This window comes from Ranitomeya imitator, chromosome 1, assembly GCF_032444005.1.
Source record: "Ranitomeya imitator isolate aRanImi1 chromosome 1, aRanImi1.pri, whole genome shotgun sequence".
In the NCBI taxonomy this organism is placed as follows: Eukaryota; Metazoa; Chordata; class Amphibia; order Anura; family Dendrobatidae; genus Ranitomeya; species Ranitomeya imitator.
In genome coordinates, this window is record NC_091282.1 from 1,247,123,881 (window position 1) to 1,247,151,423 (window position 27,543).

General features: G+C 42.4%; 1 protein-coding gene across 1 annotated transcript in view; it reads left to right on the plus strand.

Annotated features, from left to right (window-relative positions):
• LOC138657387 (vomeronasal type-2 receptor 26-like) overlaps positions 1-27,543 on the plus strand; it is a 200,963-nt gene that overhangs the window by 4,913 nt on the left and 168,507 nt on the right. Inside the window, exons 3-6 of the mRNA XM_069745148.1 lie at positions 1,105-1,259; positions 2,290-2,574; positions 3,836-3,958; positions 14,784-15,075. Of these exons, the coding sequence (XP_069601249.1) occupies positions 1,105-1,259; positions 2,290-2,574; positions 3,836-3,958; positions 14,784-15,075 (855 nt within the window). The remainder of the gene's footprint in view (positions 1-1,104; positions 1,260-2,289; positions 2,575-3,835; positions 3,959-14,783; positions 15,076-27,543) is intronic.

Sequence of the window (27,543 nt, forward strand, 5' to 3'; positions counted from 1 at the left end):
AGGTTGTGAATGGGCAATAATGGGAGTGATGGGGGAGGAAATGATGGAGGTTGTGAATGGGCAATAATGGGGGTCGTGGGGGAGGAGGAAATGACGGAGGTTGTGACTGGGCAATAATGGGGGTGGTGGGGGAGGAGGAAATGATGGAGGTGGTGGAATGGGTAATGATGGCGTGGTGGGGGAGAAGGCAATGATGGTGGCAGTGGAAAGGACAATGATGGGGTGATGGGGGGAGGCAATGATGGAGGCTGTGGAATGGGCAATAATGGGGTGGTGAGGAGAAATCAATAACGGGGGCGGGGGAGAGGGTAATAATGGTATGCGAGGAGGAGGAGGGCAATGAGGGGTGTGGGGGATTGGGATGGGAGGAAGGGGGATTTATAATGGATTTAGGAATAGGGGAAGGTGGAGGAAGACATTATTGTTGATTATTATGCCTAACCCAGTCCTTAGTATAAGTGTATTCACTTATGCATAGCATAGTCCCTTAGTGTGTGTGTATATATATATATATATAATCTTTGTCGCCTTAAAAGGAGGGTGGCCCAGACACATTTTCTGTACAGGGGCCCCAAGCTGTCTGTGTCCACCCCTGTCCCATATCATTTCAGAGCTGTTTACATCCTTTTCAGCAATTTTCAGATCCCTCCAGATCATTGGGTGGCCTCCGAAAAATGCTCTAGTTTCCCATTGACTTCCATTATACTTGTTCCTCAGGTCGAACACCCGAGCATTTTAGTGCTCGCTCATCACTAATAGTGTAATAGAAAAGCAGATGCTAAAATATATAATAAAATACTGAACTGGCAAGTTATAAAAGGTCGTGTGTGGAAAATCTATATGCATCTGTTTTTTATTTTATAAAATTAATAAATACTAAAAGTGATAAAACATGATAAGAGAATCTATGAATAAATCTACCTCTCGTGCATTGCCTATATAAGTCCGTAGAACGCTGCGCACTTCCCTGAAGAACATATACATGATATGATCTGCACTGATCGATTCTATGTAATAACTGAATCCAATATGTCTAATGCAGCAATGATGGAGACATTTCTGCCTATAGGAATATTATATATTATCACCATTTCTTTATCTCAGTGTCAAAGTCCACAATGTTCTATACAGAGAAGAGTGACTTTATTTAATGCAAAATATGTGCAGAATGGAGATCTGATCATCGGGGGGATATTTACTGTGACTTTTACTGAGAATATTTTACAAGGGAAATTAAATGATGAATCTTACTGTGACATGTGAGTACCTTGTGAGATTTCGTCTGTCGGATTTTTACTTTCTACAAGTAGGTTACGGTGCTAGTGATGAGACTGTCATCAGGCAGAGCTGCCGTAATAAAAAAAAAACAGACAGAAAATGGCGGCCTGTGCTGTAAGATGCTGTGTGTATGGTGATATTCTGCCCTTAACACATTTTTCTTCTGGAATAATATACCTGCACATAATGCCTATCTGGCAGCACACAAACGCTGCGTGTCTCTATACTATTAACGGCGCAGCAGTCCCTGTTCTTTGCTGTACATCTTACTCATTGCATAACAAAATGTTGTCCAGATTTCTAATGCTCCATCATTGCGAATCTCTCATGTCAGTGAATGGGGACGTTCCATATTTACATCCAGAATATTCATATATTAAATGCAACATATGGAAGAAATCTGGTTGTTTCCAGCTTGGAGCAAATACATTGTAGTGCATATGAATCACGCAGCTACTTTGTGGTTATTTTTGTGCTCATAACTAGAGATGAGCGAATATTTCAATATTCGGTTCGGCTCACGATCGCCAAGTTTGCAATATTTGATTAAATCGTCGAATATAGCCAAACATACACAGCACAAAAGCCAGTGTTTCCCAAGCTGTATGACAGCATGGGAAACACCGGCATAGCACTTCTGATCGGCGGTGAAATCATCCCCACTGGTCAGAGAGCCACAGTTCCCATGCTGTCAGAAGACAGTGTGAGCACTCAGCTGTGATCAGAGGTATAAAGCTTTCCTCTGGTCACTGGGAGTATTCATCAGCCGTTCCTGCGCTGTAAGTAAATAATTAAAAAGAAAAAACTTGTTTGGGTTCCCCTGCATTTTTGATAACCAGCCAGGTAAAACTCACAGCTGAGGGCTGCAACCCTCAGCTGTCAGCATTAGCAATGTTGGTTATCAAAAATAGAGGGTCCTCACGCTCTTTTTTTAATTATTTAAGTAAATAATTTAAAAAAAGGCATGGACTCCTTCCCATTTTTAACTGTAGGATTCTTTTTTGTCAAAAGGCCTTGTCTGGATTTTCGGGAGATTAATAAGATCACTGTGCGCAATCCTTACCCATTGCCACTGATTCCGGATTTGTTTAACCAACTAACCGGAGCGAAGTGGTTCTCTAAGATTGACCGTCGTGGGGCATATAATTTGCTGTGGGTGAAGGAGGGCAATGAACGGAAGACAGCCTTTAATACCCCAGAAGGTCATTTTGAGTGTCTGGTGATGCCTTTTGGCCTTACTAATGAGCCTGCGTTTTTTCAAAATTTCATTAATGACAATCTGGTGGTCGTTGATCGGTAGGTGTCTTACTGTTTATTTGGATGATATTTTGATCTACTCATCCGATCTGGAGTCGCATTGGTAGAGAGTCCACGAAGTTCTACAGATTTTGAGCGAAGACTCACTCTTTGCTAAATTGGAGAAGCGTGAGTTTGCGATACACAAAATGAGTTTTTGGGAGTACCTTGTTTCCAGTGATGGGTTTGAGATGAACCCGGTGAAGGTTTTTGAGCATCTCAAGGAGAGGTTTAGCTCTGCTACTGTTTTGATCCAGACAGATGAGACCAAACCATTTCTGGTAGAGGTTGATGCCTCTTCAGTAGGGCTGGGGCAGTTCTGTCCCAAGAGGGAGAGGATGGGGTGCATCCCTTTGCTTTCTTTTCTAAAAAAATATCAGAGACTGAGCTCAACTATTATGCTGGGAACAGGGAGTTGCTGGCTATTAAACTCGCGTTTGAGCATTAGCGACATTTTTTGGAAGGGGCTAGATATCTGATACAGGTTTTTACTGATCATAAGAATCTGATATATCTGGATGTTGCTAAATGTTTGAATGCCAGTAAAGCTAGGTGGGCACTGTTTTTGCCCGCTTTCATTTCTCCGTCACATATATACCTGGGACAAAGAATGTTAAAGCGGATGCTTGTCTCGTAGTTTCTCTCCAGCACTTAATACTGAGAAGGAGGAATGTATTTTGCAGAAAGGGGTGGTGGTGGCAGCATTAGGTTCTGAGTTGGAGAGTAGCATCCTAGAGGCCCAGAATGCATCACCAACTAACACTCCGTATGGTAAATTATTTGTGCTTAGAACCTTGCGGAGAGCTTTGTTAGCTGAACGTCATGATTCTCAGTTGGCTGGTCATCCTGGGATTTCGGAAATTAGAAAGTTGATTGGTCGAAGTTTCTGGTGGCCAGGGTGGCAAAGAGAAATCATCACGTGGGTGCGTCAGTGTACTGTGTGCGCTAGGTCGAAGACCTCACATGCCCTGGCTGAAGGGTTTCTGTGCCCTTTGGAAGTTCCTAGTTCGCCATGGTCACATCTTGCTATGGATTTTATCCTGGATCTGATGGTGTCTGAGAGTTTTTCTGTCATCTGGGTTGTTGTGGACCGGTGTAGTAAGATGTGTCATCTGGTCCCGTTCAATAAATTACCCTACGCCAAGACTCTAGCTAAGGCATTTGTGAAAGAGATTGTCAGGCTCCATGGGGTTATCACGGACATTGTTTCTGATAGAGGACCACAGTTTGTGGCTCGCTTTTGGCGTGTTTTTTGTGACAGATTAAAGGTTCATTTGTCATTTTCGTCAGGTTATCATCCGGAGTCCAATGGACAGACCAAAAGAAAGAACCAGGATGTCGAGCAGTTTTTGAGATGTTTTGTAGCAGACAATCAGGAGATGTGGTTGGAATATCTACCACTAGCTGAATTTTCTCTTAATAATCATACGACTTCCTCAGCTGGGTGTTCTCCTTTTTTTTGCTGTACAGGGAGGCATCCATCTTTTGGTCCATTTTCAAAGATTGGGGCAGCGGTGCCTGAGGAGGAGAGTTTTTCTGGAAATATAGACAGGGTTTGGACCAAAGTATACCATAATCTGAATCAGGCAAATAGGAGGTCAAATAAATATTTTGACAGGAAAAGAAGGGAGGCGTTGTTTGCAGTTGGGGACATGGTCTGGTTGTCCTTTAGGAATCTGCATTTAAACATCCCTTCTAAAAAACTGGGGCCTAAGTTTGTAGGACCATTTAAAGTGGTTCAGGTTGTCAACTCGGCAACGGTGAGATTAGGCATCCCCTCATCCTGGAGAACTAATTCAGTTTTTCATGTATCTTTACTGAAGAAAGTTGACACACCAGATAAGGAGGTGATGCCGACTGTTCCCCCAGTTGATGAGGATGGCTAGTTTGGGATTTCACGCATTTTAGATTCCAGGTGGCACAGAGGAAGGTTGCAGTATCTCTTGTCCGGGAAGGGTTTTGGTCCTGAGGATAATTCCTGGGTGAAAGCTGAGGACGTCTTAGCCTCAAAGCTGATTAAGGCTTTTCACAAGAGATTTCCGAATAAGGCTCGGCCAAGAGGATCCGGAGGATCCTTGTAAAAGGCGAGGTACTGTTAGAATCTGTTTTGTTTTTGACCATCCGCCATCTTGTCGTGGTTTTCTGGCTGCTGGTCTTTTTCCTCTGGTGCTGGGTTGCCTTAGGTCAGGTGATTGTATCACCCTTTATTACCCAGAACCTGCCTCCCATTCCTTGCTGGACAACAGTGTTAATCCGTGCTTAGATAGCTTTCTGTGTTTGATATTGTGCAGTACTGGGATCTCTGTTTCTGCTGTCCTTAGTCTCTGTTTTCAGTTGGTTTCTGCAACCGTCTCTGTATTTTCTATTAGAAGGTGACCTGTTTTATACCCAGTCCTTAGATCTTTCAGGGACCTCCTTCCCCCTATCTATAGGTCTTCGCTGAGATTAACCTAGGATTGTCGGTGGGTCTATTTGCAAGGAATGGGTCGCCCACTCCATCGTAGGGTATCAGCCTAGTCTCAGTGCAGGGTCAGTTTTCCTCCTTCTATCCTAGTTCTGTGTTGCAGTTCAGTAACAGTAACCCAGCAACATTTTTAAGCCTTTTTTGAGAGTTATATATCACAAAAATGTACCACAGAACAAGGAATACTGTATGGGTAAGAAATGTGAACAAACAGGCAAAATATTAAAATGCTTTTTTGTATTGTTGTGTACAGCCAAAATGTGGCAGAAAAGAAGTAATACTCTATGGATGAGTAATATAATCCTGAAATATTTTTGCACGGTTTTGTACGTTTTACATATGATGCTAATGCAACATTGACCGTGTTAAACTGCATGGATGAGTCATTGAATCCATAAAAATTTTTTGAACAGAAATATTTTGAAAGTGTAGATGATGTACTTATACAGTCATAAAGGCTTTGCAGAAAGTAGTCATCCATAGACGACTGAAAGGGATATATACGACTGAGTAGAACAAAAAGTGTAAAATAGGGTCTTATCAGATAATAATCTCTAAAAATGGTATCAATATAGGCTGACATGATCCCAGATTGTATGGCTGCTGAAGATCCATGGTTGATTTCAGCAGAGAAATATGTAAAAAATGGAAAGTTTATGGTCTGTATCTGTGCTGCCAGGTGATGAAGAAACATTAAATGCCGGAGATAATGTAAAAAAAGTTTTTTTAAGGTATGCCGTCACACTAGCAGTATTTGGTCAGTATTTTACATCAGTATTTGTAAGCCAAAACCAGGAGTGGAACAAATTGAGGAAAAGTATAACAGAAACATATGCACCACTTCTGTATTTATCACCCACACCTGGTTTTGGCTTACAAATACTGATGTAAGGAGAGGTAGAAGAGGACAATTGGAGAAGGTATCCAACAAGGAACAGAAGGAAGAGACATTTTATGTAGACAATATCTCAGCCAACGTTTTAATACTTACTCCTACAAGCAGAGACTTTGATCTTTTTCAAAAAGTTACAGATGTGAAAAAGTTCACTAGACTTCTTACTGTTGAGACACATTTTTCCTCTGACTTACAAACAGACGAGGGAAGATTTTCCATCTCTTCCTCTTCACCACCTGATATTTCTTTTTCTTTGATGGAGCACAATGCAGCTGAAACACTTTCATCCTTACAAAATGACACCTCGTGTGAACATGGTCCAGGACAAGGATATTATGGTCATACCCAATAATTCTACATATTTTACTTTCCCATCTAGGGTTCCATAAGTTGATTTATTTCAAATATTAGTTGAGAGAGAATTGAGATTACTTCATCAATTAATCAAATTATCGCACTATCATAGAAACATGAATAGTCTTGAATTTAAAGCTATTGGTGATCTACAAACAAACTCAAATCTTAAGAAAAGACAATTGGATAAAGGGGATTGCATTGCTGTATACTAGGCGCCCCAATGGGTTCTAAATTCTCCCCATCTCTCGCTATCCTTTATATGTCTTGGTGGAAGGAGACATTTTTTTCCTAATAACAATCCCTTTTTGGATGATATTAATTGGTTTGGGAGATACGTGGATGACCTGCTCTTCATATGACAAGGCAACCACACTGATATTAGCAAATTCACATCTTACCTGAACAAAAATAATTGAAATCTCAAATTTACAGTCAATAGTCCAGATGCAGAAACCCTTTTTCATAAATTTAATTTGTAATCCTGATACTCAAAAAGTAGAGACAATCCATTTTAGGAAAGACTTATCTGGCAACTCTGTTTTATTATCCTCATCTTTTTTATATTATATGTGCCGTACCCTACGGAGAATTCAACAGAGCAAAATTGAATAGATCCTCTGAAATTTCTTTAATTAATGAAAGCAGTGTAATCAGAAAAAGATGGCTTGATAGGAGATATAATAATAATGATATTAAACGAGCTTTTGATACTGTCTTTAAGAAACCCAGATCTCTCACATTACACAATACGCAATCTTCAGATAATCACAAACGTTTCTCTGTCACTTTTTCAACAGCTTTTAGTCCGTAATTCAACAAAATAAAATCTATTATAATGAAATACTTACCAGTAACCAAATAAAGGGACATCCTACATGAAAATTTGTGGTAACGGATGTAGGTATGTAGCCGAAAAGGGTCTCGCTCTCGGCAATTCACTGTCCCCCAGCCTTTGGAGACAAATCACTCAAACTTCCAATTGGTTATTGTTAAAGGGATTCTATAAATGTGCTAGCAGTAGATGCACATATGCATTAGATAGAGCTCAAATATTCAAATTATCCCCTACTGTTGATTGCAATATTTCTTTATTTATGAATTGTGACACTAAACACGTATACTGTATATAACACGCTTATCATGTTAAAGGGAACCTGTCACCCCCAAAATCGAAGGTGAGCTTAGCCCACCAGCATCAAGGGCTTATCTACAGCATTCTAGAATGCTGTAGATAAGCCCCCGATGTATCCTGACAGATGAGAAAAAGAGGATAGATTATACTCACCCAGGGGCGATCCCAGTCCAGTTCTGGTCCGATGGGCGTCGCGGTCCGGGGCCTCCCATCTTCTAACGATGACGTCCTCTTCTTGTATTCACGCTGCGGCTCTGGCCTCTCTGACCTTTCCCGGCACCTGTGCACTGCAGTACTTTGCTCTGCCCTCAAAAAGGCAGACAAAGTATGCCTGTGCCGGAGCCGCAGCGTGAAGACAAGAAGAGGACGTCATCGTAAGAAGATGGGAGGCCCCGGACCGGACCGCGACGCCCATAGGACCAGAACCAGACCGGGACCGCCCCTGAGTGAGTATAATCTAACTTCTTTTTCTCATCTTTCAGGATACATCGGGGGCTTATCTACAGCATTACAGAATGCTGAACATAAGCCCCTGATTCTGGTGGGCTTAGCTCACCTTCAATTTCCCAACACTTGAAAATTAAAGAAAAGAATTACAGAACATACAGATCTGGCAAAAAATTAAGAGACCCACTGCAAAATTTTCAGTTTGTCTGATTTTTCTCTTTATAGGTATATTTTTTTTAGTAAAATGCAAATTATTCTTTTATTCTATAAACTGCTGACAACATGTCTCTGAAGTTTCATGCAACACATTTTGTATGCCTCTTGGCATGCTTTCCACCAGTCTTTCACACTGGTCATCTAATGGTTAGACAGAGACCTATAGGTTGAACTGGATGGACAGATGTCTTTTTTTGGCCTTGCTAACTATATTACTATGTTGTCAGCAGTTTATAGAATAAGAGAACAATTTTACTCAAAAATGTACCTATAAAGAGAAAAATCTGACAAACTGAACATTTTGCAGTAACATACATAGTAACATAGTTATTAAGGTTGAAGGAAGACTTTAAGTCCATCTAGTTCAACCCATAGCTTACCCAAAAGACAGAACACGGCCTATCTACATGACACTTCCAAAAAAACATGAAAATCCAACATATGCGAACAAGGAAGCAATGGTCATGAATCTTACACAAAAACTCTTTATTATAGAAAATAATTCTCTTTAACCACAATAGTATAAAAAAGTAGTATAAAAAATGGAGATGCGCATGCAAAACCACAGTAGGTGCAGGTACGATACCACATCTAGTTGCAACTCTTAAACTTGCATACATGGGAAAGTGCATATATAGGACTAGTTGCACATACTTTTAGAGGACAACTGTACCAGATTCATGGCTAATAGTGAGATATATAAGCCACCTTAGTAATTACTGGTAGGGACCAGAACAGTGCTTTATGCTCTATTTTCAAATGCCAGTGCATACTAGTATAGTTCTGACTACGCCCTCTCAAACAGTCCTCACAATAGTAGCCATACAATTCTCAGTAAAAAGTGCTGCTGCATATACAATACATGTCTAAGCCTGACTCCAACTTGCATCCAAATGGTAATGAATAAAGGTGATACGTGACCTGTACGTGCTGTGATGAGCCCCAACGCGCGTTTCGCGAAGCTAACCATTTGGATGCACCCAATCCTCTTTCCTGCCGCCTCTCCGCATAATGTCTCACATCGCTTTAAGCGAATAAAGGACACTATCTTCAGAAAGAATCTGGTGAGTGCTGCATCTTTTGTTATTTAACTATCATTTTTTAGTTTCTTACTATTTACGTAGTTAGAGAATATTTTGGGATTATTTTTACTCTCTCTGGCAATGAGTCTCTCTGTCTCAATCTTTGCTGCCTTGATTTGCTTTTTACAGAATTTATTTAGCGGTTTCTTAATTTTTGCCAGAACTGTATATCTAATATTAACTATAAAAATAAAACCTATTCTGGAGCATCTAAACACTTTGTCAGTACTCATAAAGAGGACGTCACATACTTTCAGTTTTTTGGTTTGGAAAAGGTTTTATGATCTATACATGGTGGAAATTGTCAAAAACATCTCACCAATAGAGAAGCTTATTGGATTCTATGTCTAGACACAAAATATCCAAAAGGAATGAACTTTAAAAATGATCAAATGATCTATTTTATATCTATTGATGTGTATTTCAAGGCAAGTGTCAATATTTCTGTCGGTTTTGTGCACACCTAGTGCATTACTAATGTTATTACCCCATCTACTTTTGATTGGATCATTTCCTCTATGTATTGTAGCCTGAATTCTTGTACTGACATCCTATGATTAAAGGAGCAACTACCTCGCCTGAAACATGTCACATGTTTTTAATCCTTTATTTTAACATGGCTTAGATATGGCTTAATAAAGTTTTTTGTATTTTATCCGGATGGTGTGCTGACAAGAATTCTTTTCCTTCACATATTATGGCTGTGCTCACCAGCGGGATGGGTACCCACCTGTGTATCTACTAATTACAGCCTCATCCGGACACAATTTTCATTACAATGAAGCTCCCTGACCCGCTTCTCTCTCGAACTACCAAGTTGAGCACATGTGTCAAGCATGATACATGTGTAAGGTTGCCAAGCTTCACACCCGCCACCAGGTTATGCCCATTATCACACATGACCATACATGGTTGGAGGCTCAGGGGCAAAAACCACAGATCTGTCAGGTCTGGTTTGCAGTTTGTCTCCTAGACAAATTATATTCAACAGAGCCTGTTGCAGCTTCGCTGAGGCAGTGCTGCAGAGCTTTCAGCTTCCGACAGATGTGGACAACATGCTTTGAGATAGCACGTTGGAATTGGAGTATGAGGAAGAGCAGGAGGGGGTGTAGGAACTGCTGTAGGAGGTGGAGGAAACCCTGATAGAGGTAGAACCCGCAATCCTTGATGTCGAAAGCTTATGCGCCGTGCCAGGGTGTGACTCAGTCCCAGTCTCCACAATGTTCACAAAGTGTGCCGATAGGGAAATGTGATGTCCCTGCCCACAAGCGCTTGTCCATGTATCGGTCATTAAGTGGACTATGCCAGCAAGTGTGTAGCTGGAATTGGCAGCTAGAGACCAAGTACCTAGGGTTGGCAGAAATCCTCCATGTCTACCAGCCTAAATGACAACTTTTCCACTGTGAGCAACCTGGAAATGTGGCCATATAACATTTGGGCCCATGACAGGGTGGCTGGCAACTTGCTTTTTTGTTCCAAAGTCTGGGTTAAGGACAGCTGAACTCCTGGCTGGGACAAGGATTTTGAAGTGTCTGATGATGGTAAATCAGAATGTGCAAGGATAGAAGCAGGGCAGGAGGCATCTACGCCAATGTCCTGGACAGAGAATTGGGAAGCACTTAGCACAGGGGAAGAAGCAGTAACATACATAGTAACATAGTTAGTAAGGCCGAAAAAAGACATTTGTCCATCCAGTTCAGCCTATATTCCATCATAATAAATCCCCAGATCTACGTCCTTCTACAGAACCTACAGAACAGTGGTGTCACTCAATGGCAACAATTGTGGATCCAGGCGTTCAGTCCATCGAATCGGGAGCTTAGATCATGCTGGTGGTTGTTAGATTCTTAGTGATCATGCACCTGCTGATCTTGGTAAGGCACAGGTTGCAAATTGCCATTTTATTAGTCTCAGAACTCTCTTTAAAAAAGTTCAAAACTGGGGTTCACCGAACTCTTTGACGGACAAAAATGCATGAGTGATGATGTTCTGTGGAACAGTTTCCCACCTTATCACTCTGGTCACTCCACTGCCTCTTGCTGTCTGTTTTGGTTCTGCCGATCTCTCCTCCTTAGTGCTGCTGACCTCGTTCTCCATGCCAGCTTCCTAGGTTGGGTCAGTGATTTTGTTATCCACCAACTCGCCTTCCACCATCACACACTGGTCCTCCTGACTTCGTGACTTAAAAAAAGTTAGCGGCAACTGTGTCTCATCATCATCTTCCTCCTTAACCCAAATTTGCCATTCCCCAACATCATGTTCTTGAAGCCTTGGCTGCTCTAAGGTTTGTGCATTACTAAACAGCATGTCTGCCTGTCCCTCTTGAAGCATGCAAGTTGAGAGTCCACAATCTAGAAATGATGTTGCAAAGTGCTCCTCAGAGTGTCCTAGTGTGGGATTACTAGATTCCTGGGATTTAACATGGTGGGAGGAAGGAAGATGAGGGTAAGGATTAAGTGATCCAGACTTTAGGCTTGTGATACTGGACCCTGTTGAAGACTGGGTGGTTTTGCCAAGCATACTGGAAGCATTATCTTCTATCACACCGACCTCTGGTTTCCACTGCTCTGGCTTCACAAGTGGTGTACCACGCCTCCTTGTAAAGTAGAACAGGAACCTGTGTGTCATGGTTATTTCATGTTCTCAGCAACATTCTTAGCCACAGCTGTCCCATGTCCTCGGCATTTGTGCGTGCCATCATCTGCACTTCCACTTGCTTGTTCCTTAACACACGATTACCACATTTTGTAATTGCGAAGTCTCTTGAAACCAAGTTTATTTTCAATAAAAGAAAAAAATTGTCCACCTGCAGCAATCAAATCTGTTTTGGGGAGTTTACTGCGCTGTAATGTACGAGAAAGAATGCAAAAGTGTATGAATGTCAATCAAATTAAATCAAAATAATGTTCAATTGCTTTATTCAAAGCTTTTTCTCAGTTTTAGAGATCGCAGAAATGTTCACAGACTATGTAACAGTGTATGGCTGAGAAATGGAAGACTACAACATTTTTAAAGATTTTTCTCAGTTTTAGAGATCACATAAATGTACTCTGCACACTTATAGACTTATAGTCTATGGCTAAGTAATGTAGCCCTGGAAAATGTTTCAATTATTTTTGGGTGTGTTATATAACACAAAAAAAGGACCTCAAAGCACATAATTTTTTCACCCTCCACAAAGAAATCTTCAGCTATATATTTTCCAATGGATTGCATGTTATAGTCTATGGCTAAGTAATGTAGCCCTGGAAAATGTTTCAATTATTTTTGGGTGTGTTATATAACACAAAAAAAAGGACCTCAAAGCACATAATTTTTTCACCCTCCACAAAGAAATCTTCAGCTATATATTTTCCAATGGATTGCATAGGCCTAATCCCTGCCTACAGAATGGATTCTGTCACTCTATCTGCTCCTGCGACTCTTCCTCCCAAGGCTAAATGCAGCTTGTATGTGCTGCAAGCGATTAGTCCTTAGAAAGGCTGTTAGTAAAATGGCTGAGCTTCAGCACCAATATCAACACTACAGGCCTCTGATTCATTATGCTGTGCACACACAACCCTAGACATGTACTCTCTCTCTCTGACATGAAGTTTCACAGAGCTGTTCAATGGCGTCAGTCTATTAAGCTGGGCGGTGATGATGTCAGACGACCAGCCAATCACAGTAATGCCACAACCAGGATGTCTACGGCATTACAGTGACTCACAGGCAATCTCTGAATGCTTTTTGGCTGCATAACAGTTGCCAAAAAATCAGGACTCGGTTTTGAGTTTGAACTAGAGCACTGTCCATTGCACGCCATTGTGCGATCCATGTTTGGTTTCGTGGCAGCTCTGGTTTCACTCTGTTTTAAAAATAACTTTTTCCTTTCTGGACCAGCGAGGGTTACAGTTTTTCCCCGATGGCAATGAACTGTAGGTGCAGTGTGCTGTGCTATCCGCTGACCGGACCCCCATTGGGTTTTGTCACATTGTGACAGGACCAAGTAATGGGCACATCCAAGCACCATGATATTCGATTCTTAGCAAGGTATCATTGAGCATGTTCGCTCATCCTTATTAGTTTTTACGCAAGCTGTATTTATATACAAAAAAGGTTGCACTCTATCGTGCCAAAGCATGTCGAATAGGAAACACATGAAATATGAATAGCAAAATGGCATTTTGAACATTAGGAAACATATTTATGAGACGCTTTGCACAGAATTTGGCCAAATAGTGTGAGCCCATCAACCATTGTCAAGGTGGTCTCATTAATCTGAGGGTCCCTGACCTCCCTGTCCAAATGTGAACACTTACCGAAGGCTAATGTCTGTATGCTTGGGTGAATATGGACACCTCTCTGAGTAAAGCCTACATATGGGTTGGCTGGAACCAAGTGTGATTAGATGTAATTAAAAACCACATGGTGAAGGGAGGAGTGCTCAGTCAGTCAGCTAACATAGAAATGACAGAAAAAAGACCGGCATATCCAAACTAGTGTGAATAGGTGCATACCAGGAGCAGCTACCTCCATATACAATATACAAAAAAAGGTTGCACTCTGTCATGCCAAAGCATGTCGAATAGGAAATACATGAAATAGGAATAGCAAAATGGCTTTTTGAACATGAGCCCATCAAGATAGGTGTCCACATACACCCATACGTACAGACATTAGCCTTAGGTAAGTGTTCACATTTGGACAGGGAGGTCAGGAACCCATCAGATTTGGCCAAATTCTGTGCAAAGCGTCTCATAAATAATTTTCCTAATGTTCAAAAAGCCATTTTGCTATTCCTATTTCATGTGTTTCCTATTCGACATGCTTTGGCACGATAGAGTGCAACCTTTTTTTGTATATTGTATATGGAGGTAGCTGCTCCTGGTATGCACATATTCACACTAGTTTGGATGTGTCAGTCGCTTTTCTGTCAGTTCAGGCTGTGTGCACACGTAGCAGATTTTTTGTGTTTTTTTTCGCTATAAAAACGCTTTAAAACCGCGAAAAAAATGCTCACATTAAACATCCTATGTTTGAGAAGTGTGACCAACCTGTCAATCAGTTTTCCAAGCGATGCTACAGATCGCTTGGAAAACGCTAGCATTCTGCAAGGTAATTATGCTTGTAAAACTGCATGCCAATTCCGCATGCGATATACCCGCGGCAGGAGTTGCAGAATTGTCGCGGAAATTTCCGCGGCAATTCTGCAATGTGTGCACTTAGCCTCAAGCTGTATTTATGTTAAATAGCTTGAAACAAATTCAGTATAGGTCTTGGAGTTCTCACAATGTGACACACTTCTCAATCAGGCAGTTGATGGCAGTGCAGTAAATGCTAAGCTGGCAAATTTGAATTTAAAGAAGACTACTCGCCTTTTTCTCTCTTATTCTTTTTTAATTTTTTCTTCCTCTCCTTTTTCTTCCTCTCCTTTTTCTTTCTTTCTTTCTTTCTTTCTTTCTTTCTTTCTTTCTTTCTTTCTTTCTTTCTTTCTTTCTTTCTTTCTTTTTTTCTTTCTTTCCCTTCATTCATTTCTTTTTCTTTCCTTTTTTTCTTTCTATATCTCTTTGTTTTGCTCATAATTTCTTTTGTAACTATATTTGTAAAAAGTCTCCTTTTTCAATCTTTCTACAGGCCTCTGCCTCGTTTCTACAGATATCTTATGGCCTTTATTTTTGCCACTGATGAAATTAACAAGAATCCTGATATTTTACCAAATGTGACTCTGGGATACCATGTGTACGACTCTTGTAACTCTGTAAATAATGCTGTATATAGTGTTCTACAGATTCTGTCTGGTCCTGGAGATCCAATTCCTAATTACTTTTGTAAGAAGTTTGGAAACTTGGTTGGTGTTATTGGAGATCTGAATCCAGGCATATCTTTAACCTTAGCGCAGATATTGGGTGTTCTCGGCTACTCACAGGTGAGTTATACAACAACATGTTGGCTCGGTTATTATTATCTTTTGTTAATAGACTAAGTCCATAGACTTTAGAATACTAAATACATAAACAAGACAGAGCAATACTTTCAGGCAACAGTTTCTTCTAAAGAAATATTTGTATTGTCATGAATGGAAGTTTTGAAGAAGGGAAAAATCCCTGTCTGAGTGAGACCTAACAGGTAATTTTTCTCTTACGTAAAAGCAAGGATTGTTATTCATCTGCACTTCAGCATCTTGGATCCAAGGTAAGCCAGTATAGGTGAAGGGGGACTTCAGAATTGTTGACAATAACAAGCTGGATGGTTCCTCTCCTCTTGAGTCTGCAGGACATGGTGACCATGGTTTCCAAAAAGAACCTCAAAGACTTATCTGACCACATTTTGCTGAAGCCCATCTGAAATTAGCCTTGCTCTGAGAAGATGGCAGCATTTATGGATTGTGTTGATATATAGGTCTTTCTTTGCATAATAGATCTTTCGTAGATTGCATGGTGAATTATGTTCACATCCAATGATATATGTAAAGATAAGAAAAAAATCTACTCACCTCATAATGTAGAGATTCCACTGTCTGCAAATCTAGCAGATAGTCGCTCCCAATACAAGCATCAAAGTAGGAATATCCAGCAACCATCCAACAAGAGATAAGAAATCACAGATTATTCCACTTGATTAAAATCCAATATTTCAAAACTACATGTTGGACCAAAGTTTCCCCCCAAAATTTGATTTGCAGCAAATAAATTTGCTCAGATCTCAATACTGGAAATCTTGTAATTTCTGAGAACATATATGTGGGGAGAAGAGAAACAGAACCATACTGACCATAAGAGCTTCCATTCACAGAAGAAACTTACCCAGGGACTCTGGAGATGGAAATTAACTCTGCTCTACAAACTGTGCTCCACTGTGATCTGTTGATCTCCGATGACCCAGGTGCTGACCAACACTGTACAAGGTGCGATAATTTGCTAGATGTCATAGCTGCAGGGCATTATGGTGAAGCCCCCACGACAATGACATTTTCCCATTCTCCGATGGTTAAGCAGTGTGGGAAATTGTGCTGGGCAAGTTTTTTGCTTTGCAAATTGCAAATCAAATCTTAAAATGTTCAAATTGTTGTGAAACTGCTCATTTCAGTAAATTCGACTCTAACTAGATTTGCTTATCTCTACCTTAGCAAATCAACATCTGTACTAAAAAACCATTTAGATTCCATGGATATACTTTTGCTATATAGTTCCCCTTTCCATCAATCTTAATGAAATTTTCTCAAACCCAATAAAAGTGATTCCTTTAGGTATACTGTGTTTTTCGAGGAATTTATATGAAAAAGAATGTACTTTAAAACTTTTTTAACCTCTACCTAATGTGTGGTACATATATGGCACAACTGGAGCGGAGTTCCTGCAAACTGCCATATAGTTATGGCACGATTGTGCTGGCTCACGTTGAGCACTGCCACGATCGGGTGCGGGTTTCTGCTTTAGGTCAGAGCTGACACCCTGTGGCAACGCCCAAGATCACGGATGATTAACCCCTTTGATGTTGCTGTTAATAGTGACAGCGACATCGCGGGGCATCACAGAGGGAGTGAGCTCCCTGTCTGCTTTCATCAACACAACGCAATGCGATCGCGTTGTGCAGATGTTCTCTATGGTTACCCCTAGTAGCAAGACGGGGTTCTTCAGGGTCCTTCTAAGAGCAGGAGCTGACACACCTCCTCCCCTGCCTATCAGACGTTGCTCTGATGCCCTGTAGTGCAAAGCATTGCACAGTATCAGATCAGCAAGCTGTTACTAAACAGTGATGTGTTATCCTGGGACAAAAAAAGTAAAAAAAGTCATTAAAAAGTGAAAAATATAAAAAAAAAAAATCCCCAATTAAGGGACAAAAGAAAGAAAAAAATATGATTGCAATAAATATATTTATGCAAAAAAATTACACATATTTGGTATCGCCGCATCTGCAATTACCCAACCTATAAAATTGTCCCACTAGTTAACCCCTTCAGTGAACACCGTAAAACAAATAAATAAAAAACAAGGCAAAAAAATATGCTTTATCATCATACCACCGGACAAAAAGTGCAATAAAACGCAATCAAAGTCAAATGTAAATAAATATATAGCACAGTTGAAAGCAACCTCCTGTCTCACAAATAACAAGCTGCCATACAGCTCCATCAGCAGAAAAATTAAAAAGTTATAGCTCTCAAAATAAAGCGATGTACAAATAATCATTTTTTTTTCTATAGAATAGATTTTATTGTGTAAAAGTGCCAAAACATAAAAAAAAACTATATAAATTCGGTATCGCTGTAACTGTACTGAACTGAAGAGTAAAGCTGTTTTATGAATATTGCCACACACAGAAAGGTATAAACCCCCCCCCAAAAAAAAAAAAAAAAATTCTTAAATTGATGGTTTTTGTTCATTTTACTTCCCAAAAATCAGAATAGAAAGTAATCAAAAAATGTCATGTGCCTGAAAATGGTACCAATAAAACGTCAGCTCGTTCCACAAAAACAATGTTGCAGAAGGGCCAGCTGGGGCATGTAGTCCCACTGGCAGCAGATAATGATGTCACAATATTTGAAGTGGGTCGCTGGACCCCTGAACACTTCCTTCGTGTCCACAATAATTGTCAATAGCAAGAGGTGGCACTCATGGATGTATAGGACCCCCGGGGGCACTCCTGTGGCGGTGGTGTCTGGGTGTAGGGTTTGGAGCGCCCGTGTTGTTTGTGCAATCTCAAGCAGCCAGACACACAGGTGAACTTGTAAATAGGGTTGAGCGAAACGGATCGGTCATTTTCATAAGTCGCCGACTTTTGGCAAAGTCGGGTTTCATGAAACCCGATCCGATCCCTGTGAGGGGTTGGCCACGCGGTACGCGACTTTCGCGCCAAAGTCACGTTTCAATGACGCGAAAAGTGCCATTTCTCAGCCAACGAAGGTGGATGCAGAGTGTGGGCAGCGTGATGACATAGGTCTCAGTCCCCACCATCTTAGAGAAGGGCATTGCAGTGATTGGCTTGCATTCTGCGGCGTCACAGGGGCTATAAAGGGGCGTTCCCGCCGACCGCCATCTTACTGCTGCTAATCTGAGCATAGGGAGAGGTTGCTGCCGCTTCGTCAGAAGCAGGGATAGCGTTAGGCAGGGTCCATTAACCCCCAAACCGCTTGTGCTGTAGCGATTTCCACTGTCCAACACCACCTTTTGTTTGCAGGGACAGTGGAAGCTACATTTTTTTTTCTGTAGCTCATTGGGCTGCCCTAGAAGGCTCCCTGATTAGGGTTGAGCGACCTTGACTTTTTTAGGGTCGAGCCGGGTTTCGCGAAACCCGACTATCTCAAAAGTCGAGTCGAGTGAAATCGGCCGATTATGGCGAAAAGTCGAGGATCGACCGAAACACGAAACCCAATGCAAATCCAATGGGAATTTTTTTTTTCTCTCTCTCTCTCTCTCTCTCTCTCTCTCTCTCTCTCTCTCTCTCTCTCTCTCTCTCTCTCCCCTCCGTCCGTCCCTGAACTGAAAAGCTGGTGTTACACAGTGCAAATCGCTACAGCGCACAAGCGACAACATGGCGATAGGCGTCCACGCCCCTAAGACCTATGTCATCACTCTGCCCACGCCCCTTCATTGGCTGAAAAAAATGTCGCCAAGCGCGTCATAAGAAACGCGACTTTGGCGCGAAAGTCGCGTACCGCATGGCCGACCCCACACAGGGATCGGGTCGGGTTTCATGAAACCCGACTTTGCCAAAAGTCGGCGACTTTTGAAAATGAACGATCCGTTTCGCTCAACCCTATCCCTGATAGCTGCATTGCTGTGTGTACGTCGCTGTGCAAACCAACTGCTTTTTTCAAAGCACAAATCCTGCTGCTCCTTCCTTTCTGCACAGCTATCTTGTTTGTTTGTCCACACTTTTGACTTTTTTGTGCAGCAGTCCAGTCCTTGTTATTGCTGCCTGCCATACCTTGCTGAGATTACTGCAGGGAGATAGTAATTGTAGGACAGTCCCTTTTTTTTTTTCGTTATATCTCTTCAAACCACTTTCTGCCACAGAAAATATACTCTAATACAGTGGCCCAGATTTATTCACTAGTCTCCTTGAAGAAAAAAAAAAAAAGGTGCAGATTAAAATTGGCAAATCTGCATCAGTGGCAGTCCTGTGTGTGGCATCTGTGTCTCATTTTCTGGCACAGAAAACCTAGTGTGTAATACTGGGCCTGATTTTTTTAAAATTCTCCCAGAAAAAAAAAATAGTGGGAGATTAAGATTGGCAATTCTGCCTCAGTGGCAGCCCTGTGTGTGGCATCTGTCTTTAATTTTGTGCCACAGAAAACCTAGTGTGTAATACTGGGCCTGATTTTTTTTAAAATTCTCCCAGAAAAAAAAAATAGTGGGAGATTAAGATTGGCATTTCTGCCTCAGTGCCAGTCGTGTGTGTGGCATCTGTCTTTAATTTTGTGCCACAGAAAACCTAGTGTGTAATACTGGGCCAGATTTTTTTTTAAATTCTCCCAGGAAAAAAAAAAAGTGGGAGATTAAGATTGGCCATTCTGCCTCAGTGCCAGTCGTGTGTGTGGCCTCTGTCTTTAATTTTGTGCCACAGAAAACCTAGTGTGTAATACTGGGCCTGATTTTTTTTTAAATTCTCCCAGAAAAAAAAAATAGTGGGAGATTAAGAATGGCAATTCTGCCTCAGTGCCAGTCGTGTGTGTGGCATCTGTCTTTAATTTTGTGCCACAGAATACCTAGTGTGTAATACTGGGCCAGATTTTTTTAAAATTCTCCCAGGAAAAAAAAAACGTGGGAGATTAAGATTGGCAATTCTGCTTCAGTGCCAGTCGTGTGTGTGGCATCTGTCTTTAATTTTGTGCCACAGAAAACCTAGTGTGTAATACTGGGCCTGATTTTTTTTAAATTCTCGCAGAAAAAAACATAGTGGGAGATTAAGATTGGCAATTCTGCCTCAGTGCCAGTCGTGTGTGTGGCATCTGTCTTTAATTTTGTGCCACAGAAAACCTAGTGTGTAACACTGGGCCTGATTTCTTGACAATTCTCCCACAATAAAGTTACAAAAAAAGTGGGAGATTAAGATTGGCATTTCTGCCTCAGTGCCAGTCGTGTGTGTGGCATCTGTCTTTAATTTTGTGCCACAGAAAAGCTAGTGTGTAATACTGGGCCTGATTTTTTTAACCCCTTCCCGACCTTTGACGCATACGCTGCGTCATGAAAGTCGGTGCCATTCCGACACATGACGCAGAATATGCGTCATGGAAAGATCGCGTCCCTGCAGATCGGGTGAAAGGGTTAACTCCCATTTCACCCGATCTGCAGGGACAGGGGGAGTGGTAGTTTAGCCCAGGGGGGGTGGCTTCACCCCCTCGTGGCTACGATCGCTCTGATTGGCTGTTGAAAGTGAAACTGCCAATCAGAGCGATTTGTAATATTTCACCTAAAAAAATGGTGAAATATTACAATCCAGCCATGGCCGATGCTGCAATATCATCGGCCATGGCTGGACACACTAATGTGCACCCACCCCACTCCTCTGATCGCCCCCCCAGCCCCCCGATCTGTGGTCTGCTCCCCTCGGTCCTGTGCTCCGCTCCCCCGTCCTCCTGCCCGCTCCCCCCGTGCTCCAATCACACCCCCGAGCTCCAATCAAACCCCCCCGCACTCTGACCCCCCCCGCACAGCGATCCCCCCCGCACAGCGATTCCCCCCCGTGCTCCGATTCACCCGCCCGCACAGCGATCCCCCACTCCGTGCTCCAATCCACCCCCCCGTGTTCCAATCCACCCCTTGTGCTCCGACGCCCCCCCCGTGCCCTGATCTCCCCCCCTTATACTTACCTGGCCTCCCGGGGACTGTCCGTCTTCTTTCCTGGGCGCCGCCATCTTCCAAAATGGCGGGCGCATGTGCAGTGCGCCCGCCGAATCTGCCGGCCGGCAGATTCGTTCCAGAGTGAATTTTGATCACTGAGATAGGTTATATCTCAGTGATCAAAATAAAAAAAAGTAAATGACCCCCCCCCCCTTTGTCACCCCCATAGGTAGGGACAATAAAAAAAATAAAAAAATTTTTTTCCACTAAGGTTGGGGTAAGAACTAGGGTTAGGGTTAGGGTTAGGGGTAGGGTTAGGGTTAGGGGTAGGGGTAGGGTTAGGGGTAGGGTTAGGGTTAGGGGTAGGGTTAGGGTTAGGGGTAGGGTTAGGGGTAGGGTTAGGGGTAGGGTTAGGGTTAGGGGTAGGGTTAGGGTTAGGGGTAGGGTTAGGGTTAGGGTTTCGGTATGTGCACACGTATTCTGGTCCTCTGCGGATTTTTCCGCTGCGGATTTGATAAATCTGCAGTGCTAAACCGCTGCGGATTTATGGCGGATTTACCATGTTTTTTCTGCGCATTTCAATGCGGTTTTACAACAGCAAATTTCTATTTGAGCAGTTGTAAAACCGCTGCGGAATCCGCAGAAAGAAGTGACATGCTGCGGAATGTAAACCGCTGCGTTTCCGTGCAGTTTTTCTGCAGCATGTGTACAGCGATTTTTGTTTTCCATAGATTTGCATTGAACTGTAAACTCATGGGAAACTGCTGCGGATCCGCAGCGTTTTCCGCAGCGTGTGCACATACCTTTAGAATTAGGCTATGTGCATACGGTGCGGATTGGCCGCTGCGGATCCGCAGCAGAGTTCCATCAGGTTTACAGTACCATGTAAACATATGGAAAGCCAAATCCGCTGTGCCCATGGTGCGGAAAATACCGCGCGGGAACGCTGCGTTGTATTTTCCGCAGCATGTCAATTCTTTGTGCGGATTCCGCAGCGTTTTACACCTGTTCCTCAATAGGAATCCGCAGGTGAAATCCGGACAAAAAACATTGGAAATCCGCGGGAAATCCGCAGGTAAAACGCAGTGCCTTTTACCCGGGAATTTTTCAAAAATGGTGCTGAAAAATCTCATACGAATCCGCAACGTTGGCACATAGCCTTGGGGCTAGGGTTGGGTTGGAATTAGGGTTGTGGTTAGGGTTAGGGGTGTGTTGGGGTTACGGGTGTGTTGGGGTTAGGGTTGTGATTAGGGTTACGGCTACAGTTGGGATAAGGGTTAGGGGTGTGTTGGAGTTAGAATTGAGGGGTTTCCACTGTTTAGGCACATCAGGGGTCTCCAAACGCAACATGGCGCCACCATTGATTCCAGCCAATCTTGTATTCAAAAAGTCAAATGGTGCTCCCTCACTTCCGAGCCCCGACGTGCACCCAAACAGTGGTTTACCCCCACATATGGGGTACCAGCATACTCAAGACAAACTGCGCAACAATTACTGGGGTCCAATTTCTCCTGTTACCCTTGTGAAAATAAAGAAATGCTTGCTAAAACATCATTTTTGAGGAAAGAAAAATGATTTTTTATTTTCACGGCTCTGCGTTGTAAACGTCTGTGAAGCACTTGGGGGTTCAAAGTGCTCACCACATATCTAGATAAGTTCCTCGGGGGGTCTAGTTTCTAAAATGGGGTCACTTGTGGGGGGTTTCTACTGTTTAGGCACACCAGGGGCTCTGCAAAAGCAATGTGACGCCCGCAGACCATTCCATCAAAGTCTGCATTTCAAAACGTCACTACTTCAATTCCGAGCCCCGGCATGTGCCCAAACAGTAGTTTACCCCCACATATGGGGTATCACCGTACTCAGGAGAAACTGGACAACAACATTTGGGGTCCAATTTCTCCTGTAACCCTTGGGAAAATAAAAAATTCTGGGCTAACTAATTATTTTTGAGGAAAGAAAACGTATTTATTATTTTCACGGCTCTGCATTATAAACTTCTATGAAGCACTTGGGGGTTCAAAGTGCTCACCACACATCTAGATAAGTTCCTTTCGGGGTCTAGTTTCCAAAATGGGGTCACTTGTGGGGGATTTCTACTGTTTAGGCACATCAGGGGCTCTGCAAACGCAACGTGACGCCCGTAGAGCATTCCATCAAAGTCTGCATTTCAAAACGTCACTACTTCAATTCCGAGCCCCGGCATGTGCCCAAACAGTAGTTTACCCCCACATATGGGGTATCACCGTACTCAGGAGAAAATGGACAACAAATATTGGGGTCAAATTTCTCCTGTTACCCTTGGGAAAATTAAAAAATTCTGGGCTAAATAATTATTTTTGAGGAAAGAAAACGTATTTATTATTTTCACGGCTCTGCATTATAAACTTCTGTGAAGCACTTGGGGGTTCAAAGTGCTCACCACACATCTAGATAAGTTCCTTTCGGGGTCTAGTTTCCAAAATGGGGTCACTTGTGGGGGGTTTCTACTGTTAAGCCACATCAGGGGCTCTGCAAACGCAACGTGACGCCCACAGAGCATTCCATCAAAGTCTGCCTTTCAAAATGTCACTACTTCACTTCCGTGCCCCGGCATGTGCCCAAACAGTAGTTTACCCCCACATATGGGGTATCAGCGTACTCAGGAGAAACTGGACAACAACTTTTGGGGTCAAATTTCTCCTGTTACCCTTTGTAAAATAAAAAATTGTAGGCTAAAAGATCATTTTTGAGAAAATAATTTTTTATTTTTATTTTCATGGCTCTGCGTAATAAACTTCTGTGAAGCACTTGGGGGTTCAAAGTCCTCACCACACATCTAGATTAGTTCCTTTGGGGGTCTAGTTTCCAAATGGGGTCATTTCTGGGGGATCTCCAATGTTTAGGCACACAGGGGCTCTCCAAACGTGACATGGTGTCCACTAATGATTGGAGCTAATTTTCCATTTAAAAAGCCAAATGGCGTGCCATCCCTTCCGAGCCCTGCCGTGCGCCCAAACAGTGGTTTACCCCCACATATGGGGTATCAGCGTACTCAGGACAAACTGGACAACAATATTTGTGGTCCAATTTCTCCTATTATCCTTGGCAAAATAGGAAATTCCAGGCTAAAAAATCATTTTTGAGGAAAGAAAAATTATTTTTTATTTTCATGGCTCTGCGTTATAAACTTCTGTGAAGCACCTGGGGGTTTAAAGTGCTCAATATGCATCTAGATAAGTTCCTTGGGGGGTCTAGTTTCCAAAATGGGGTCATTTGTGGGGGAGCTCCAATGCATAGGCACACAGGGGCTCTCCAAACGCGACATGGTGTCCGCTAACAATTGGAGCTAATTTTCCATTCAAAAAGTCAAATGGCGCGCCTTCCCTTCCGAGCCCTGCCGTGTGCCCAAACAGTGGTTTACCCCCACATATGAGGTATCGGCGTACTCGGGAGAAATTGCCCAACAAATTTTATGATCCATTTTATCCTACTGCCCATGTGAAAATGAAAAAAATTGAGGCGAAAAGAATTTTATTGTGAAAAAAAAGTACTTTTTCATTTTTACAGATCAATTTGTGAAGCACCTGAGGGTTTAAAGTGCTCACTAGGCATCTAAATAAGTTCCTTGGGGGGTCTAGTTTCCATAATGGGGTCACTTGTGGGGGAGCGCCAATGTTTAGGCACACAGGAGCTCTCCAAACGCGACATGGTGTCCGCTAATGATGGAAATAATTTTTCATTCAAAAAGTCAAATGGCGCTCCTTCCCTTCCGAGCCTTACCATGTGCCCAAACAGTGGTTTACCCCCACATATGAGGTATCGGCGTACTCAGGAGAAATTGCCCAACACATTTTAGGATCCATTTTATCCTGTTGCCCATGTGAAAATGAAAAAATTGAGGCTAAAATAATTATTTTGTGAAAAAAAAGTACATTTTCATTTTTACGGATCAATTTGTGAAGCACCTGGGGGTTCAAAGTGCTCACTATGCATCTAGATAAGTTCCTTGGGGCGTCTAGTTTCCAAAATGGGGTCACTTGTGTGGGAGCTCCAATTTTTAGGCACACGGGGGCTCTCCAAACGTGACATGGTGTCCGCTAAAGAGTGGAGCCAATTTTTGATTCAAAAAGTCAAATGGCGCTCCTTCCCTTCCAAGCCCTGCCGTGCGCCCAAACAGTGGTTTACCCCCACATATGAGGTATCAGCGTACTCAGGACAAATTTGACAACAACTTTCGTGGTTTAGTTTCTCCTTTTACCATTGGGAAAATAAAAAAGTTGTTGCTAAAAGATAATTTTTGTGACTAAAAAGTTAAATGTTCATTTTTTCCTTCCATGTTGCTTCTGCTGCTGTGAAGCACCTGAAGGGTTAATAAACTTTTTGAATGTGGTTTTGAGTACCTTGAGGGGTGCAGTTTTTAGAATGGTGTCACTTTTGGGTATTTTCAGCCATATGGACCCCTCAAACTGACTTCAAATGTGAGGTGGTCCCTAAAAAAAATGGTTTTGTAAATTTCGTTGTAAAAATGACAAATCGCTGGTCAAATTTTAACCCTTATAACTTCCTAACAAAAAAAAATTTTGTTTCCAAAATTGTGCTGATGTAAAGTAAACATGTGGGAAATGTTATTTATTAACTATTTTGTGTCACATATCTCTCTGGTTTAACAGAATAAAAATTCAAAATGTGAAAATTGCGAAATTTTCAAAATTTTCGCCAAATTTCCGTTTTTATCACAAATAAACGCAGAATTTATTGACCTAAATTTACCACTAACATGAAGCCCAATATGTCACGAAAAAACAATCTCAGAACCGCTAGGATCCGTTGAAGCGTTCCTGAGTTATTACCTCATAAAGGGACACTGGTCAGAATTGCAAAAAACAGCAAGGTCTTTAAGGTCAAAATAGGCTGGGTCATGAAGGGGTTAAAATTCTCCCAGGAAAAAAAAATAGTGGGAGATTAAGATTGGCAATTCTGCCTCAGTACTAGTCGTGTGTGTGGCATCTGTCTTTAATTTTGTGCCACAGAAAACCTAGTGTGTAATATTGGGCCTGATTTTTTTTTAAAATTCTCCCAGGAAAAAAAAAATAGTGGGAGATTAAGATTGGCCATTCTGCCTCAGTGCCAGTCCAGTGTGTGCCATCTCTCTCATTTTGTGCCACATAAAACCTAGTGTGTAACACGGTGCCAGATTTTTTGACAATTCTCCCAGGAACAAAAATAGTGGGAGATTAAGATTGGCAATTCTGCCTCAGTGCCAGTCGTGTGTGTGGCATCTGTCTTTCATTTTATGCCACAGAACATATACTGTATAAGAGTGGGCCACATTTCTTCAATATTCTCCCAGAAAAAATAAAAAGGGGGAGATTTTTATTGGTAGTGTCTGCATCTGCGTCAGTCCTGTTAGTGGCATATCTGTCTGCCACAGAAGCTGTGTACTGTTATACATTGGGCCTGATTTTCCCTGCAGTCTCACCCACCTATAAAGGGATATATAAATCCAACAGAAGTTTGAGTTCACCTTGTAGCTGGTTTTACAGTAACAAACGCCGTTAGTTTGGTTACGTTTTTCAAACAATGAGGAAGTCTGGTGGAAGAGGTCGTGGCCGTGGGCAGTCATTGCCAGCTGGTAATGATGGTGGTGGTGGTGGAGCATCAGGTGGTCATGGGAAAAGCAATATAGCACATAAGTCTCGAGTTGTTGAGCCAGGTTTGTCGTCTGGCTACACAAGGCCCCGAACGCTCCCTTTTCTGGGAGTAGGAAAACCGCTTTTAAAGCCAGAGCAGCAAGAACAAGTTTTGGCTTTCCTTGCTGACTCAGCCTCTAGCTCTTTCGCCTCCTCTTCTGAAACTGCTAAATGTAAAAGCAGCGTGTCGTTAGTGGATATTCACGGTCAGGGACAAGTCGCTTCCTTGTCTTCATCACCAAGAACAACAGAGAAGGATGCGTCAGGCGACACAACGGGTTACTCCATGGAGCTCTTTACACATACCTTTCCTGGGTTAAAAAGGGAAATAGTTAACAGGCCATGCCCATTACAAGTTGAATCGGACATGGAATGCACAGATGCTCAGCCACAGCCAGATTACTATGCTGTTCCTTTGACTCAGACCAGAACATTGCCCTCGCAGTGTACTGATCCAGAATCAGACCCTGATGAGACTATGGTGCTCCGTCACGAACGCTATACCACCGGCTTACACGGTGACACAGACGAAGTTGCACACGAGATAGAAGAGGAGGTCATAGATGACCCAGTTGTTGACCCCGATTGGCAGCCATTGGGGGAACAGGGTGCAGGCGGCAGTAGCTCTGAAGCGGAAGAGGAGGAGCCGCAGCAGGCATCAACCTCGCAACAGGTTCCATCTGCCAGGCCCGTATCTGGCCAAAAACGCGTGGCAAAACCAGTTGTAGGACAGCGTGGCCATCCGGTTAAAGAAGCTCAGTCTGCAATGCCTGAAAAGGGATCCGATAGTAGAAAGAGTGTAGTGTGGCATATTTTTAAACAACATCCAAATGATCAGCGCAAAGTCATCTGTCAAAAATGACCTTAAGCAAAGGTCAGAATCTTAAAAGTCTAAATACAAGTTGCATGCGTAGACATTTAACCACCATGCATTTGCAAGCC